This window comes from Anthonomus grandis, chromosome 11 (genome assembly GCF_022605725.1).
Source record: "Anthonomus grandis grandis chromosome 11, icAntGran1.3, whole genome shotgun sequence".
Classification (NCBI taxonomy): Eukaryota; Metazoa; Arthropoda; class Insecta; order Coleoptera; family Curculionidae; genus Anthonomus; species Anthonomus grandis.
The window spans coordinates 20,823,838-20,840,513 of NC_065556.1; the positions used below are offsets into that span (position 1 = coordinate 20,823,838).

At 29.0% G+C, this 16,676-nt stretch overlaps 1 protein-coding gene across 1 annotated transcript; it reads left to right on the forward strand.

Moving 5' to 3' along the window:
- Positions 1–2,725: 2,725 nt before the first annotated feature.
- Positions 2,726–16,651, forward strand: LOC126742328 (putative sugar lactone lactonase YvrE). Its single transcript, XM_050448972.1, has 9 exons — positions 2,726–2,912; positions 6,458–6,570; positions 6,627–6,838; positions 10,382–10,463; positions 10,596–10,780; positions 10,834–11,028; positions 11,082–11,291; positions 11,359–11,488; positions 16,564–16,651. Exons 1-9 carry the CDS (start codon positions 2,866–2,868, stop codon positions 16,605–16,607), a joined length of 1,218 nt encoding a protein of 405 aa, XP_050304929.1. The 5' UTR covers positions 2,726–2,865; the 3' UTR covers positions 16,608–16,651.
- Positions 16,652–16,676: the final 25 nt, after the last annotated feature.

The window sequence follows — 16,676 nt, forward strand, 5'->3', positions numbered from 1 at the left end:
AAGACAAATCCACTAAATTTATGGTAATATTAAAGGTAAATGTTAGTTACGACAATGGGCGAGAAATTTAAGAATAAACAATTTTATTTACAAAAGATTTATGATTTTTATTAATTTATTCACACTGTTTCTAATTAGTTGGCCACCACTGTATATTAAATGTTTTATATATTTCTTAAATTATTTTATTTTAAATTTATCACTAAAGCGAGTTTCCTAATAAAGTTCCTACATAAAAAATAAACTAATTATACTTTGTGTAACGTTTATATTAAATTACATATCAAAATTCACAATTATTTAAATTTCGTAATTTTGCTTCCTCGTAAAATATAAGTTTTTTTATTTTACTAAAAGCTTTGTACTTTTTAACTATATATTTTTAATTATCAATAATTTTTTCAAATTTTATTTTAAATTTCTTTTTTAAACTAATTTTAGTTTCTCCTAAATATTTGTCAAAACTGCGAAAAAGTACCAAATGAAAGTAAAAAAAAATAGCTTAAATATTCAACATTAAAATAAAGATAAAATATATATAATTTAGTTATTTTCTTATTCTCCTATATTTTTGTAAATAAAATATAATATTTGCTTATATTAAACAAATCTAAATAAAAAAAGACAAATATTCATAATGGGATTTTTTTAATTTCAGAAAGTTTTTATGCATCTTTTTAAGAAATATTTGAGTTCAGTTTTTTTTCCTGTTATATTTATTTTTTGTAATTTTTTTTTAACATACTCTAATTTATATTTAAAACATTCTGAATATACCAGCAACGTACTGGTCTTGTGTATTTTTACTTTTTTATAATTTATCCATAATTGATAATTCTGAGCATTCTAACACAACCCAATCCCCTATATTCCAATTATTTCAGTTGCAAATTACTGAAAGTTCCTTGAAATCTATGTATGAATTTGTATTGCAATTTCCCATTTTTTAAATACCAGTAAAATGTATTCATTTACAAACAATAGGAAATAATTTTAAAAATTCGTATAAATTAATTATATACCAAGAAATATCAAGAAAGGGTTAGTTACTAATTAATAATCAATTAGGTTCAATCAATTTCTTGTAATATAAGGGCAAAATAGTTTAAAATATTTTATTGCAAGTAAAATATAGTCAAGTATTACAGATTTTAAACCTGGAATTTTATTAGAAATTTAAGAAAAAAGTTGAAATTAAAAAAAAAATTATATATCAATCTAATATGCTGACAAACATCAAGAGATTTAAAAAAATTATGGTTCAAAGTACCCACGAATTTCTTTAAGGATTTTTTTAAATTAAAATATTCATAAATTTTAGGCAATTTTAATTCTGGTTAAGAAGAAAACCATTTTCAAGCCTTTAGTTAAAACAGTTAATTTATTAAAAACTTATACTTTTTTTTAACAAAATTGCTAATACCAATACGAAATAAATTAATTAGCTAAAAATTAACAATAAAATTGAAAAAAATACAAGAGTCTTCAAGTCTCTTCAAGAAGTCTACAAGTCTTCATTTCAATTGCATAAAATTAAGGAATTTTAAGTTATCACTAAACTCTTTTCTTTAGGAATTACTAAGAATTACTTTAATGGTGCCATTACTTAAAGAAAAAAGTGGCATAATCATAATGAATTATAAAAAACAGAAAATAAATTAAATTGCCAGGAGTTAAAAAAAAATAGAAAATTCAAGACAATAATAAAAAATTATAGAATTTTAAATAATAAATCATGAAGATAAATTTCAAAAAAAGGGTTTTGAGGTTTACAAGAAACATTCTTCATGCCAATATTCAAACCACCATTATGATATATAGGTAGGATATTCCATAAATGCAATATTGCTATTAGGGTTAAGAATTCCCATAGTTTCTTTAAATAGTTGTATTTTTGTTGTAATATAAGAGTTCTTTGAATATATAACTCTTACTGACCCCAGAAGGCCAAAACTTCACTTTATTCAAAATGCTTATTTTACCTACCGGACATAATAATTCACTCCTCTATATTCAAGAACATTTCTTTTGTCTTAATCGCACTGCTTTCGAATTTGTCAATATCGTCATAATTTTTGGGCCCTTATTTGTACATATTTCCAGACAAATATTCATTTCCTTGTCTGGCACTATATTCAAGAGCCTTCTTTTGGTCATTATTAATGGAAAATATTTTAATGTTGTTCTTTCTTATCCTAACTTTAAACCTACAGTTTTCTATGCATATCTTTGGTAACTTTCTGACCTTTTTTTGATTCCCCTATGCCTACCAAAGTTTGCCAAATACTTTTTTTGGTAATGCTATCGTATGCTTGTCGGAAATCTACAAACAATCTCTGTTAAACTCCCAGCTTTTCTGTGGGAACTGTATCGTGCTCTTAGTATATTTGATAGCACTTTGCAGGTTATATTTAACAGACTTAATACCATGCCTATACCTTAAGTTGAAAGTACGTTCCTGACCGCTTTTGTATAATATTAAACTACGATTACGAAAAAAAGAAATTTTATTCAAAAAATTGATGACCCAGTCGCGGACCGTCAAGCAAATAATAACGTTCAATTTATTCGTTAAATTGATACTTTTTGTAGGTGGTACAGTCGATACTTCCCGCTCGAATCCGTTGCAGAAGGAAAAAATTACAATATTTTTTTATTATATAATAAAAAAAAATTAACGACTATCCGAGCGTAAACGAGTCGTTTTAGCAACTGGTATAACTTAAACCGTTTGCAAAACAGTACTCTTCGGTTCGTATTTAGTAAGACGTACCGGCGGGTGTGCTGTCAGTTCTTTGATTTGTGTCTTGGGAGTAAAAAAAAAATTATCGGTTTTGTGCCTAAAGTGTTTATAAAAAAATTATTATGGTGAAGTTAATTTTTTTGGCTTTATTACTTTGGGCCTTCAAAATGTAAGTGAAAAAATTGTCTCGATAATCAATAACGTGAGGGAATAATTAATTTTAAACGAATTGATTGCATTATGATTTTATGCAACATTAAGGTTGCGTAAAAAGAAACTAAAAAATTATTCGCCTTTTGTATATAATAATTCTCTTCAATCAGGCAGCCTTGAAATTTAAATTTAAATTAAAATACAAACTAAATGAATATATTTCCTCAAACGTATAAAAAAAATAATGAATACAATACTTTTGTTCAATATTTAATGAATAAATATTTGATAAAGAATTCTTCGTCAGATATTTGAAAAAATATCTTTATAGTGTTTATCGAATAAATGTCTTCAAAAATTTTTATTAAACTGTCAAAGTAGTAAATTTTCCTGAATAAATTTACTTAATAAATAAGGAACTAATGACAATTCTCTCTTTTAATAAAAGAAATAGAAATTGGATGTCTAATAAATAAATTCTTCAAGGATTAAAATACATTAAAAATGGTTCACTTAATAACTGAATTACTTAAATTTCAAATAATTATGAAATGGACTGATATGCAGAAGTTTTGTAACCAACAATAAAAATATCATATTTAAGAAAAAGTGGCATAAGAACTTTAACGAATAAATTCCACAAAAAAAAGAAGTAAAAAATTACAAATTTCTTATAATATAAATAAATAAACTAAATAAAAAATACATTAATCAAATAGGAAATAAATAAATAATTAGAAGTTTAAATGTAATAACTAATTTACCCTAAAAACCCCAGAGAAATTAATTTTATGTTTAGTCAAGAGGTTTTTATTTATTTAAAAAATAACTGAATGTATGATAATATAATTAATGTATTAGGGTCTTAATTAATTGTCAGGAATTAAGTAAAATTAAAGAATAAATCCGATAGGAATATATAAATACTTACAAAATGTCAGTTATGTTAATTTAAAAAACAAATCCTGTGAAAAGGTAAGAAAAATATTACCAAATTTGCATAAATATTCCAAAAAAATATTAAAGATTTTTCAAAATTATTACCAAAAAATAGATATTTTTTGCAAATTTAACGAATAAATTTAATTTATTTATTAAAGACAGCAACTAAAACAATTTAATTGATTAATTGAATTTATTATAATAAATGTTTATTAAATATTTCTTAAAAAAAATAATATTTTTGAAAATCTGAGAAATATAACATTAAAAATAAAATTAAAAAAAAAAATTGAGTTAAATTATGGAACTAATTCTCTCACAACATAAAAAAACACAAATACTTATAATGTGATGCTAATGTAAGAAACAAATCATAAGGAATAGTAGGAGAAAGGAATATCAAATTTGTCTGGATAAAGAATGGATAAAAAAAAATATTTTATTAAATTTTTTTAAAATTCACATTTTTGGCAAATTTAACAAATAACGTAAGAAAATATATATTTTAATAAAGACAGAAGAAAACAAACAGTTAAAGTGTGTATTATTTAATATTCTTTGATCGTGTAAAGGTAACAAACAAATAAATATTAATTTAACCAAAAACAAAATTTATTAGTAAATGCATATAAAATATTGAGAAATTTAACAGGTAGAACATAAAATTTAAATATATAAACATCCTAGTCAATTTGATTGATCAACTGCATTTTAAACATAAAAATAGACAATTTATTACAATAAATTTGCTAAAAGAAATATGAAAAAATTTATGTATTTAATAATCAATTAATTAATCAATTCTCAAAAACTACAGGTATTCAATATATATGTCCATACAAAATAAAGCAATAAATTCCCTCAGAACCGAACATCCTGAAGTTTAATGCATATTTCTTAAAAAAAATACAAAATTGAACATTTTTAAAAACCTGATCTTACGACTTTACGAAATATTTTTTTTTAACTTACGAAATAAATTCTTTAAAAAGGTATTTTAAAAAGAGGCAAATAGTTAAAATATACACAAATATAACAAATAAATTATAAAAAAACAACAATAAACAACTTTATTTTACCTTAAAACGCGCATAATCGAAAATATATGAAATATTTTAATTAATTTCCTAATATTAAAAAAATATATAATTTTAGAGAAAATTAAACTGTTATTTAAAATACCAACTAATTTACGAAAAAACAGAATATGAAGAAACGGTTTTGTATGGAAAATTAGGAACCATTTAAATAATTTTTACACACATATTTCATCATAATTTTTAAAATTTTAAATAAATGACAATCATGGCCATTTATGTTATGCACAAATTATTTAATTAACTTATTAAAAGTACGGAGCTAAAATATGGGAAATTGTTCCTAAAAGCCTAAGGTTGTTTTTAATCAAGACCAAAATACGAACCTTAAAAATTAATTGACAATTAATTAAATTCCTTATTAAAGTTATACATATTATGAACAGAGTAGGGCTCTACCTGAAATTGTAACGAATAAATCCCTCAAAAATTAAGAAATTAACGAACACAATATTTTAATGATATAAATAAATAAATCCATTAATCAAATAAGAAATGAACAAAAAATTAGAAGGTATAATAATATAATAGAAAAGTATGTACCTTATAAACCCTTTAGAAATCAAAGGTTTAAATTTCCTTATATTTTGTATGGCAAGGTCTTAATCAAATTTTAGAAATTATGTTATTCGAGTAACTCGACGAGTAAATTCTTGAGAAAGTTGACATCTTTATTATTTTTTTTTAACTTATCCAATAATTACTTAATATTCTTAAATCATCAAAAGTACACTTTATGTTTTTGACCCTATACCCAATTGATTTAAAAAGAATACACTTTTATATGGGAAACCTAGGCCTAATTTTACCAATAAATCAATTTAAAAAATAATTCATTTTAGATAAATGGCCATCATATTCATTTTATGCGCAAGGTACCTAATTAAATTATTTAATGTGCGTAGTTAAAGTGGAGAATTAATCTAGTCCATTTATATTTTCTTAAATTTTGACCAAATTTATGACAATTAAAAAAAAACCGTATATTAAGAAATTTTTTCGTAATTTGACCCGCGTTAACCAGAGGGTGATTAATAAGTTAAACACGGAAAGTGACTAATAGTGACCTTGATCGCAACTCTTTTGGTTTAGAAAAAAAACTTTCGTTGCAATAACCAATCAAACCGGAAAGTACCAACATTTTTTATGGTTCCTAAATAAATTGAATGTAGAGCGAAAAATTGCGCTAATTATTGATTACATACATTTCACTGGGTCTATTAATATTGCTATTTATTCAAGAACCAATAGGAGGCTTAACAATATTTGAAAACAACTGAGTCCGGGTTTGTATTATTTTCTGTAAAAGTTAACAACCGCAAATGAAGGATTTACCTTTCTAGTATAATTAATTATTGTTCACTTAAGACATTGAAGGTTAACTGCTTGATACAATCAATCCATCTAATGAATAAGATGCATGTAATATAATTATGGGTTTATTTAACTCGATCTGATAAAAACAGCTTTAAGAACCGCTTCTACTCCTTGAACTCATTATACAATTTTATTTAATTTTAAGGGTGAAATCTCAAACTGACGCCCCCATTCAGCCCTTGCAACCAAATTTCGATTCTCCCGCCGTTTTCCAGGTGACCCAACCTGTGGATCATTCAGAAGGACCCATGTGGGATGGTAAACAGCCCATAAGCAACAATTTTACAAATTCAATTTAAATAATAAAATTACAGAAAGAAAAAACCTTTTATACTACGTGGACATCCACTCCGGAAGGGTCTTGAGCTACAACTACAATACGAAAAAAGTGAACTTTGTGACCCTCAAGGGTGCAGTTACCCCGGTAATTCCCTCTAAAAAGGACGAGAATTTACTCATTGTGGGTGTGGACAGGTCATTAGTTGCGATCGAATGGGATGGGGAAAAGGAACTTGGAAATCAAAGGGTAAGAAAACCCAATTCTTTATATTGTAAAATGTTAAAAAAGTTAGTTTTTGGGTAAAATTTAAAGCCCTATCTATTCTCCGAACTCAATATTACCCAAGCAACACATAGGGATAATTAAATAAATATTTATTTTTGACTTATACCATATAATCTAATAACACAGATTGTTTATTTAAGTTTGATATAATTATATATATGTATATTGTTAAATATTTAATACAAAAACAGTGCTATTAGATTAGATATTATGGACGAAAAACGGCGATTTTTCAAAAGAATTTCTTACTGGGCAAATGTTTGGGGTGGGTGGGGGGGGTAAGGGGTGTTGATAAAAAACAATGCTTTTGCAGAAAATATATCTTCAATATTTAATTAAATACCACTGTTTATTTAAATTTCACATAATTTTATATATAAATATTCAGTATAAAAACAGCGTTATTGGATAATATGGACGAAAAACAGTGACCTATCAGAACAATTTCATCAAATGTTTGAGGTGTTGTAATTGAGTTTAAAAACTAGATAGGGAAACCCCGTGTCAGTTTAGAAACGCCTTTTGGAAACTGAATCCTATAAGATAAACTTATATTCTACAGTTCAATAAATATACTGTAATCAAATATGGTTAATAAATATACCAAGACCAAAAATTTCCTAAAAAATCGTTGAATAAATATACAGGGTATCCATTTAATATCGCGGTGCTCGTTTGCGTTCAAATCTTGAAACCGAAAAAACCTATATAGGGGAAATGTTAATTGAGTTAGAGGGGCTACTTTTTAAAATTAGTTTGGTTGATACAGGGTGTCCCAAAAAAGCATGGTATATAATTTGAACTTTTTCTTAAATGGAACCACCCATATTTTCTTTCTGAAATGGGAGTCTTATTTGACGCTCTCTTTAACCCTAAAAATGTTTTGCCCTAAAATGAGACTTGCCTATTTATTAACAATTTAAGAAAATTTTCACGAAAATCAATGTATCATTTATATCTTAATATTTACCAAGGACGTTTTCTATCTTTTTAAAAAATCTATGTAGAGTCCTTGGCTTAGTTCATTTTATCTTTCGAAATTCCAAAATTTGTTTTTTTTTATACGGGGTGATCAAAATCGTTACTCAAATAATGATATTTCCAATTCAATTTTACGCTATTTTTTAAATAGAATACCCTGTATCTAGAAATGTGTTTTGATAGAGCATTCTTTTATCTTCAATTTGATACCAACAAGTTGCCCTTTATTTTTGAACGTTTTCTCAAAATTTGTTGTTAAAGAAAGAATGACACATTTCTTCATAGGCATTACAACGTTTATTATTTGAAAATGATTAGAGCATACTGGAAGCGTAAAGTATAAAAAACAAAAACAGTTTTAAATGACAGTTACCAAGTCGGTTGTCGAAAATCCGGAAATTAGATTAAGGGAAATAAGTAAGGACTTACAAATCCAGAAATCGTCCGTAGGAAAATCCCACAAAAAAATATATCACTTCCATCAAGTTCAGTTACATCAAGAATTCACCAAAAACAATAACAACATTAATTAAATACATTATAAAAAGAGTTATATCACAAAAATTGCTTAAAGTGTCTATCGTTTTACTCCAAACATAAATCAACACTTCGTGCGAAAGTTCTTCTAACTGCACGAAGCATTGAAGGCGTAATACGTCTAAAAGACTCTTGTATGCGCTCCACCATATCTTCTCTAGTTGTGGGTACAATACGATAAACTTCGGATTTAACATTTCCCCACAAAAAAAATCCAAAGGCGTTAAATCCGGTGACCTAAGAGGCCATCCAGTGGAACCTATCAAGTATAAAGTTTAATAACTATCGATACAAAAGTTAATTTTAATAACTAACCTAGCCTTCCAATCCATCTATTACCAAATTGGTGCGTGATATGTTCCCTGACATTTGCACTGAAGTGAGCTAATGCATCATCCAACTGTATCCGATGCCTTAAAAAGTCGGGAAGATCTTGGATTAAGCGTGGAAAATCCTCTCTTACGAAATTTAGAAAAACTTCTCCTATTAAACAATATTCAAAAAAGTATGGACCAATAACAAAATCAAGTACTATTCCACCCCAAACATTGATGCTCCATCGATGTTGAAAATTATTGACAAAAACTCGATGCGATTTTCTGTATCGTAAACGTGAAAATAATATGGGCAAAGTTTACTGAATAAAATTTTGTTCAGTAAACTTTGATATCGGTTCACAAAACCGTTTCTGTGAAACGTACATTCATCAGTAAAAACCACAAATTTAAAAAAATTCTCGTTTTCTGCTGCTTGATTTTGTGCCCATTGACAAAAAGTTCTTCTTTTTTCAAAATCATTTTTGGCAAGTTCTTCATGTATCTGTGCATGATAGGGATGATATTTTTGTTTTTCTTCAGACATTGTCCCTCGGACGATTTCGATATTTTTAAGTTCTTACTTATTTGTCTTACATTAATTTCCGGTAATTCTACAACCGACATGGTGATTGCCAATTGGTTTTCTTCATTTAAAACTGTTTTCTAGTTTCTAGTTGGCTGCTTGTATTCTACGTTTCCAGTATGCTCGAATCGTTCTTTTAATTTCTTCAACACTCTATCATCAGGATAACGGTTATTACGAAATTTTTTCGCATAAACTCTTGAAGCCAAAAAACAGTTCCCAAAGCATTCACCGATAACGTAAATTATATTTACTAATTCTCGCTGAGAGTAATAATTCATTTTGATACAAATATACTTGAATAAAAATAACATGAATGATAAGTAAACATTAAAATTGATATACGTCACACAACAAAGAATAAATGAATAGCCAACTTTTTACTTGTGAGAAAAATTTCCCTACTTTTAAAATATGAGATAAGCATCATGGATTTATATTACTTTACTAGTTTATTTCTAGTCTTTACTACTTCATTTCATTATGGTTACTACAACTATTGATTTTTTTTCTTACTAAAAAGTATTTAAAATAGAATTGAACAGAGTGACAAAGTGCTTGCCACTCTGATCCATAAAATATTTGTTTTCCGTCGTAAGTGTCGTAATGTCTATGAAAAAATGTGTTATTCTCCTTTAAGAACAAGTTTTAAAAAAACGGTTAGAGTTAAAGGCAAACTTGTTGGTATCAAATTGAAGATAAAAGAATGATCTATCAAATCGCGTTACTAGATACAGGGTGTTCCATTTAAAAAAATAGCGCAAAATTGAATTGAAAATATCATTATTTTAAATTTATAAAAAAAAATTAATTTTGGAATTTCGAAAGATAAAATGAACTAAGCTAAGGACAAAAAATAAACAACGTCCTTGGTAAATATCAAGATTTAAGTGATACATTGATTTTCGTTAAATTTTCTTTAAATTGTTAATAAATAGGCAAACTTCGCATTTTAGGGCAAAACAGTTTTAGGGTTAAAGAGAGCGTCAAACGACACTCCCATTTCAGAAAAAAAATATAGGTGATTTCATGTAAAAAAAAGTTATCTAGTTAGAATATCGTTCAACTTAATCCTAAAAATTTCAGACTCTGACAACAGTGTCCCAACAATTCCCAACCAGCCGATTTAATGATGGAAAAGCGGATAGACATGGAAGGGTCTGGATTGGTAAGTCATCATAAAGCACAGATTTTTCACAGCACGTTCCACGAAACCTTGAATGTTCCTGGAAAGTTTCCTTGGAAATAATCATAAAATAATTGGAATATTCTTAAAGGGGTTTTTTTTAATCATTCTTAGGTACCATGGGTTTTGAAAACCCCCAGACCAAATCAGTAGACCCCAATCAAGGAATACTCTACAAAATGAGCAGAGATTCCTTGCTCAGCCCTAAAGTAGAGGTTGCCCCAGTAAACATTAGTAACGGCTTATGCTGGAACAAAGCCAATAATAAAATGTATTACATTGACACCCCCACGCGAAAGGTAATATCCAAAGAAACAAAGTGCAATAGTAATTAAAAAAATGAATTTTTTAGGTTATTGAATATGACTATGATGACGTTAAGGGGGACATCTCAAGCCCAAGGGTAGCCATAGACGTTTCAAAATTCCCCTCTGTAGCAGGAAACCCCGATGGTATGACCATCGATGAAGACGATAATTTATGGATCGCACTTTACTTTGGAGGAGCAGTTATTAAAGCCAACCCTAGAAATGGCCAATTGTTACAAGTAAAACATCCTTTTATTCGTATACCCTCTTTTATATACAATGCTTATTTGAGGTGGTACCTATACCTGCAAGGGACGTTACATCGGTAATGTGGGGAGGCCCCAATTTGGACATTCTATTCGTCACAACTTCGCGTTTCCATTTGTCCGAAAGTGAGAGAAAATCATTTCCAGCTGCCGGAAGTGTTTTCGCTGTAACAAACTTGAAGCAAAAAGGGACGGCTCCTTATTACGCTGATTTGGTGGATCAGGTGAGAAGATCGGTAAGTGAGAGGCTCAACATCTCCTCAACCATCAGTAGAAACTCTAATGGGGATTTTTTTTGTGCAGAATCTTTTGGCTGAAATTCTACGCAATACGACCGAGTTATTTGCTCCCATTCAGCAATCCAATGACGAAACGAGCAATTTGCCTGTAAATAATGTTCCGAAGAAACGGACCGTACAAACTCAAGAAGTTCGTAAGTAGATCACGCTTTTTTAGTAACTCCTTTAATGGCAACGTTAGAAGGTGTTCACCATATAAGGTAAAAACGAAATAATCACAAAAAAATGTACAGTATATGATGAAATAGGGGAACTTCGTCATATGTATCTGAGAGTTTCCCTGATCTTACCCTTAATATTTCTGTCTTTTTTTTGCTCCTTACACATTTGAACATCATTCATGAAGGCTTTTTTATTTTACTTTTTTGGGATTTGATTTATTACAGACTTCAGCTGTAATAGCACAAATCTATTTCCCCCTATCATATTTACCTAAATTATCTGGAATTTTAGGAGCACAAAGGCAAATTTTAGGTAAAAACTGAATAAATTTAATAATGATAATAAGGTTTTAAATTTTCGAGGACATAAACGCAAATTGTATTATATGGTGAATTAGAGATATTCGCCATTCTTAAGATTGGAAATACTACGGATATCAACAACCTGGAAAAAACTTCTAAGTAGTATTATCGTTTGTCTTAATTTGTGAGTAGTGCAGAGGCAAAATTGCAGTAACAACTCAATAAATGCAAAAACGATAATATTGTGTATTTTTTTCAGAGGAATAAATTTAAAACGAACTGCATAACTTGGTGAATTAGAGATATTCGCCATATAGTGTAGAACGTGTTCAACACGATAAAAGCTTGACTTGTTGAATTGATTGCACTTCTACAGGAAATTTTCAGAATGTTGCATTATGCAATATTTGCTTAAAATTCTAGTCTTCTTATCTCAATTTTCTTGCTCTTACTGCTTCCTCATGAATCCTGTTTTTTCTTTCCTAAGACTGGAAATATTAGGGATGCCAACTGCCTGGGGAAAATCAATAATTAGCATCGCAGTTTGTAAAGTGCAAAATATTTGTATACAGGGACTTATTCGCCATATAATGCAGAAATTAACGGTTTTTGAGTTGGGTCTAGTCTATAGCCTGATAAAAGCTTGACTAACTGATGACACTCTGAAAGGGAGTTCCAAGACAGTTTCCCTAACCCATTCCTTAATATTTTCATACTCCGTTTGATTTTATTACATGCTCCTTCCTTATGAAACCTCTTTTATTTTCACTCTTTCGACTCGTATTTATTACAGATTCCAACTGCCTGGAAATCAAAGATTACTCTCAAAATTTGTCTTATTCTTACGATTTCTTAGCGACAACTCAGACAATTCTAAAAGGGCAAAAAAATATTTAAGGAAAAAACACAGTAATAAAGAAGAAATGTTCGCCTTATAGTGGCGAAATGATTTTTCTTATTTCTATCTGCTCTATGGCCCGATAAAACTTGACTATAATCGATCATACTTCCAAATGGAGTTTTCAGAAAGTTTTTATAATGTTCTCATTACTATTAATGTCTTCTTTATTGCTCTTTTTATTTTATGCTTCCTCGTGAATCATTTTTTGTTTCACTCTCTTCTGCCTAATATTATTACAGATTTCATTTGTATGGAAGAAATCAGGAATTACCACCAATTTAATGATTTCTTATTGATACAGAGGCAGATTGAATGATAATACCTCTAACCAAAATTCTTTATTTAATTCTTGACACGTGTTCACTAATGCTGTTAGCATCTTCCGGAGAAGGTTAAAGCTCGCTTAAAATATTCTACCCTGTTTAAAATAACAGCCTTGTTTCCTTTGCTAGCTTTTAAATACAAATAATGTATCGATTTATTTGGTAAAGCTTCATTGAGATTTGCTTGAGTTTAGCAAATCTTTTTAAAGACTCTGGCAAGTATTGACTTGATTATAATCTCCTGAAGGTTGTTTTGAAGTTTGAAGCTGGTGCAAAATTAGGACCCTTATTAAGAACATCAAGTTCTTTCATTAAAGGATTGAAAGAACTAATTTTCAACGATATTAGTTGGTTTTTCTTTCTGTGCCTTATCCTTCAAACTTTCAAGCTTTTTTAAGTTTTTATTTAATAAAGAAAACTCGCCAATATATTTGTATTCAAAAGTTTTTTGAAAATCACATGCTGCTTGATGCTCTTAACTAGTTTGTCTAAAAGTAAGTTTTTTAAAAAGTGTGTATGCTTCTAACTGGAAAATGCTACATTTACTATAGTCTGAGTGTCACACCAAAGGTTCCAACCATAGGCTTATGATAATAAATTTGGTTTTAAAAACTAGAGCGATAATCACAAAGATTTTCTGGTAAAAAGTTTTCAAAGCGTGATTTTTGGTAAATTAGAATGCCCAGAAACTTAGTTATTTCAACCTTCTACAATGGGTTACTACATCACACCTAAATCCAACAATATGTGTTTTACTTTGAATTAAACGAAAGCAACTAATGCGAACCATTCATTAATAATTTTCATGTCATTCTCCATGGTTTGCTGCAACACCTCCACCGTCTTATCTCACCACAATATTGATCTATCGTTTGCAAAAGAAGTGCATTCCCCAAAGATATTTACCCCAAAAAGGTGTTATATTATAAATACGAAAAACAAGATTGGAGATAGTAATTCTTGAGATAGATGATTTTTTTCCTAAATGCACAACAGATTGACCCCGATTGCTAAAATGCGATTTTAAATTCCAGCCACTCCTCACCTGTCAAGCTTAGAAAGCAGTAATTCGTGATTCACACAATCAAAAGCTTTAGATCTATCACACAAAACCGCTGCCGATATTTTGGGTCACATTAAAGTAAACATTTCGTAACTTAAAAAGTCGTATATAGTATCGTGACTACCCTTCGATGTCTGAACGCTAAACTGCCCTATTGTGACACCTCCTTTTGACAAGTTTTTCGATAACAACCTTAGATAGGGTAAGTAGAAGGGAGATTGGGCGGTACTGAGTCCACACATAAATTAATAAACTATCCAGAGCTGTATCTGGTAATCGTAAATGTATTTCAGCAGAAATGTCATCTACCTCACTGGATTTTTTATTCTTTATGCTCAAAATAACTTCCCTAATTTCAAGCCTGTGGAAAAAATTTCTGAAGATAAGACATAGGTTCATATCTGGAAGACAAATACTTGGTTAGACCTCTTGCTACATTAGAATAAAATTTGTTAAAATACACAGAATCACCATCTGAGTTGCAAAAATCATTACTGACCACCGTGATAACCAGCTTTGGTTGATTTTAGAAGTTGTCTATAAAATCTACGGTAACTATTGCAACAACTGATAAGCCCCTAATCATTAAATTACGAGACAGTTTTAACACTAACCAAAACTCTTTTACTTTTACTCTCGACATGTGTTTCTATAAAGATGTTAGTTTCTTTGGGAGAATAATAAAACTAAACTAAAACTACTTACAAATCTCCTTATATACTAACGATGTAACTAATAAAGCAGAAAAAGCAATAAAGCATGGCCAAAAAAATCTTAAACACTAACTAAACTATATAATTGACTATAAGGGATTGGACCTTTATCCCTGTGAAAAATTTTCAAAAAAAAAAAAATAATAAAAAAAAACATTCTAAACAGGGATAAAGATCCAATCTCTTAAGTCAATTATATAGTTTGGTTCATGTTTAAGATTTGTTTGACCATGCTTAATCGTAATTTGAGCGTCACACCAAAGGTTCCAACCATAGGACTACCCTGATCATTAATAAATTTCTTTAAATAATTCAGGTTGCGCAAGTGTTTCCCTGTCATTTTAAGGCCCTTAGCTTACATGATTTATAGCATTTTTTGAAGTAACTGAATAGGAAAATTGTTATTAAATGGACACATAACTTAGTATAAAAACTGGCAACTGGATCTGCATCATTACTTAAATTTAACCAATCTACACCAATACTTAGAGTAAAATTTGTTAAAATTAGCCACACCAGAGTCTAGGGCTACGGCAATACCTTGCTTTGAAATTCCTCCGACGGTAATAATGCAATATACACCATCATGGTCAGATATTCCCATATAACTGGTACAAAAATATTCAATAATGTTAAAAGAATTAGCTTTCGTCCGTGTAGGGTCGTCAATATGCATTTATAATGCATAAGATAAAAATTTTCAAAGCAAGATATTATTTATAGAATCTGTCACATTTGCAGGTTACTAATTGCTTGCAGAAACAAACCAATTAAAACCATTCAAACATCTTCCAGTAAATTGTTAAATTTATCAACTCTTAGAAAATATTTATTAAAGCTAGAAGACTTCTTCATAAGTATTAACATCCCATCATGTGAATAATTTCCTCTAAAACCTAGGTCATTTAGCCTATACTCGGGTATACAGAAACATTCGCCAGGACTGCAGAATTATATTAACGACTTGACGTTATCTATTTTCTGAGACAATTTCCTGCTGAATAAGGTATTTTTGTTGTTACAAGACTCACAGGTGTTGCCCTAAGTCCGGAGCTCTTGTGTTTTTTCTTTAACAACTTCCACCATTCTCTTCTCACTGGCCGCAGACTCTTCTTCCAAATTAAGTGTAAAGCTTCAATGTCTAAAACACATGCAGCATTATCACATCCTTCTCGCTTTAAATTCTTCATTTTTGTGGTCCAGTTCCTTCTTCATATCACAATACAGCTGTTTTTCCAAACCAAGTTTATGAATAGAAACCGAAAAAGATGTTCGATTTCTATTCATAAATGTTGCCAACTTATTTCTCCCGTTTTCATGATGTTTCTACTTAATATTTTCTAATTTCATACGGTTAGTGTCTCATTCCCATTCAGACCTTTCCTTTTTTAACTCCCCTCAATTAAAAGATAGACAGATATCGAGTGCCTGGAAGAAATACAAGATTTCTTGCAAATTTTAAATTAAAAAATGTTTTTTCTTTTTTGAGACGGGCAACGAATCTTATAATAGTAGTATTGATTAGTGAACTAGAAAAGACTTAAAAAAGTACATTTTTAACAAAAATATTTTACATCCACTATCGCGTGAATATTAGAAATCTTGCCCCTTGACCCCGTACATTCTTTACGTCACATTTGGCCACTTTGAAAAACTTATTACGAAAAAAACTAAGATTACATCTTATCTATAATGACGTGTATTAATACTTTTTAGTCATTTAATCTTTTTTTTTTTGTTTTTAGCATTCTGGCAGACCATAATGAACACGATTAGAAGCATATTTTAAACAAATCTTGTAATAAATTATGAAATAGATGTATTTTTATAAAATTGTGTTTTTTATTCAGAAATCCTT

Excerpts from the sequence above, each read along its gene's own strand:
- LOC126742328 (XM_050448972.1), top strand. The coding sequence starts at position 2,866 with ATGGTGAAGTTAATTTTTTTGGCTTTATTACTTTGGGCCTTCAAAAT. Across the intron at positions 11,029-11,081 it reads GAAATGGCCAATTGTTACAA|GTGGTACCTATACCTGCAAG; the intron begins GTAAAACATCCT and ends TGCTTATTTGAG. Across the intron at positions 11,489-16,563 it reads CGTACAAACTCAAGAAGTTC|CATTCTGGCAGACCATAATG; the intron begins GTAAGTAGATCA and ends TTTTGTTTTTAG.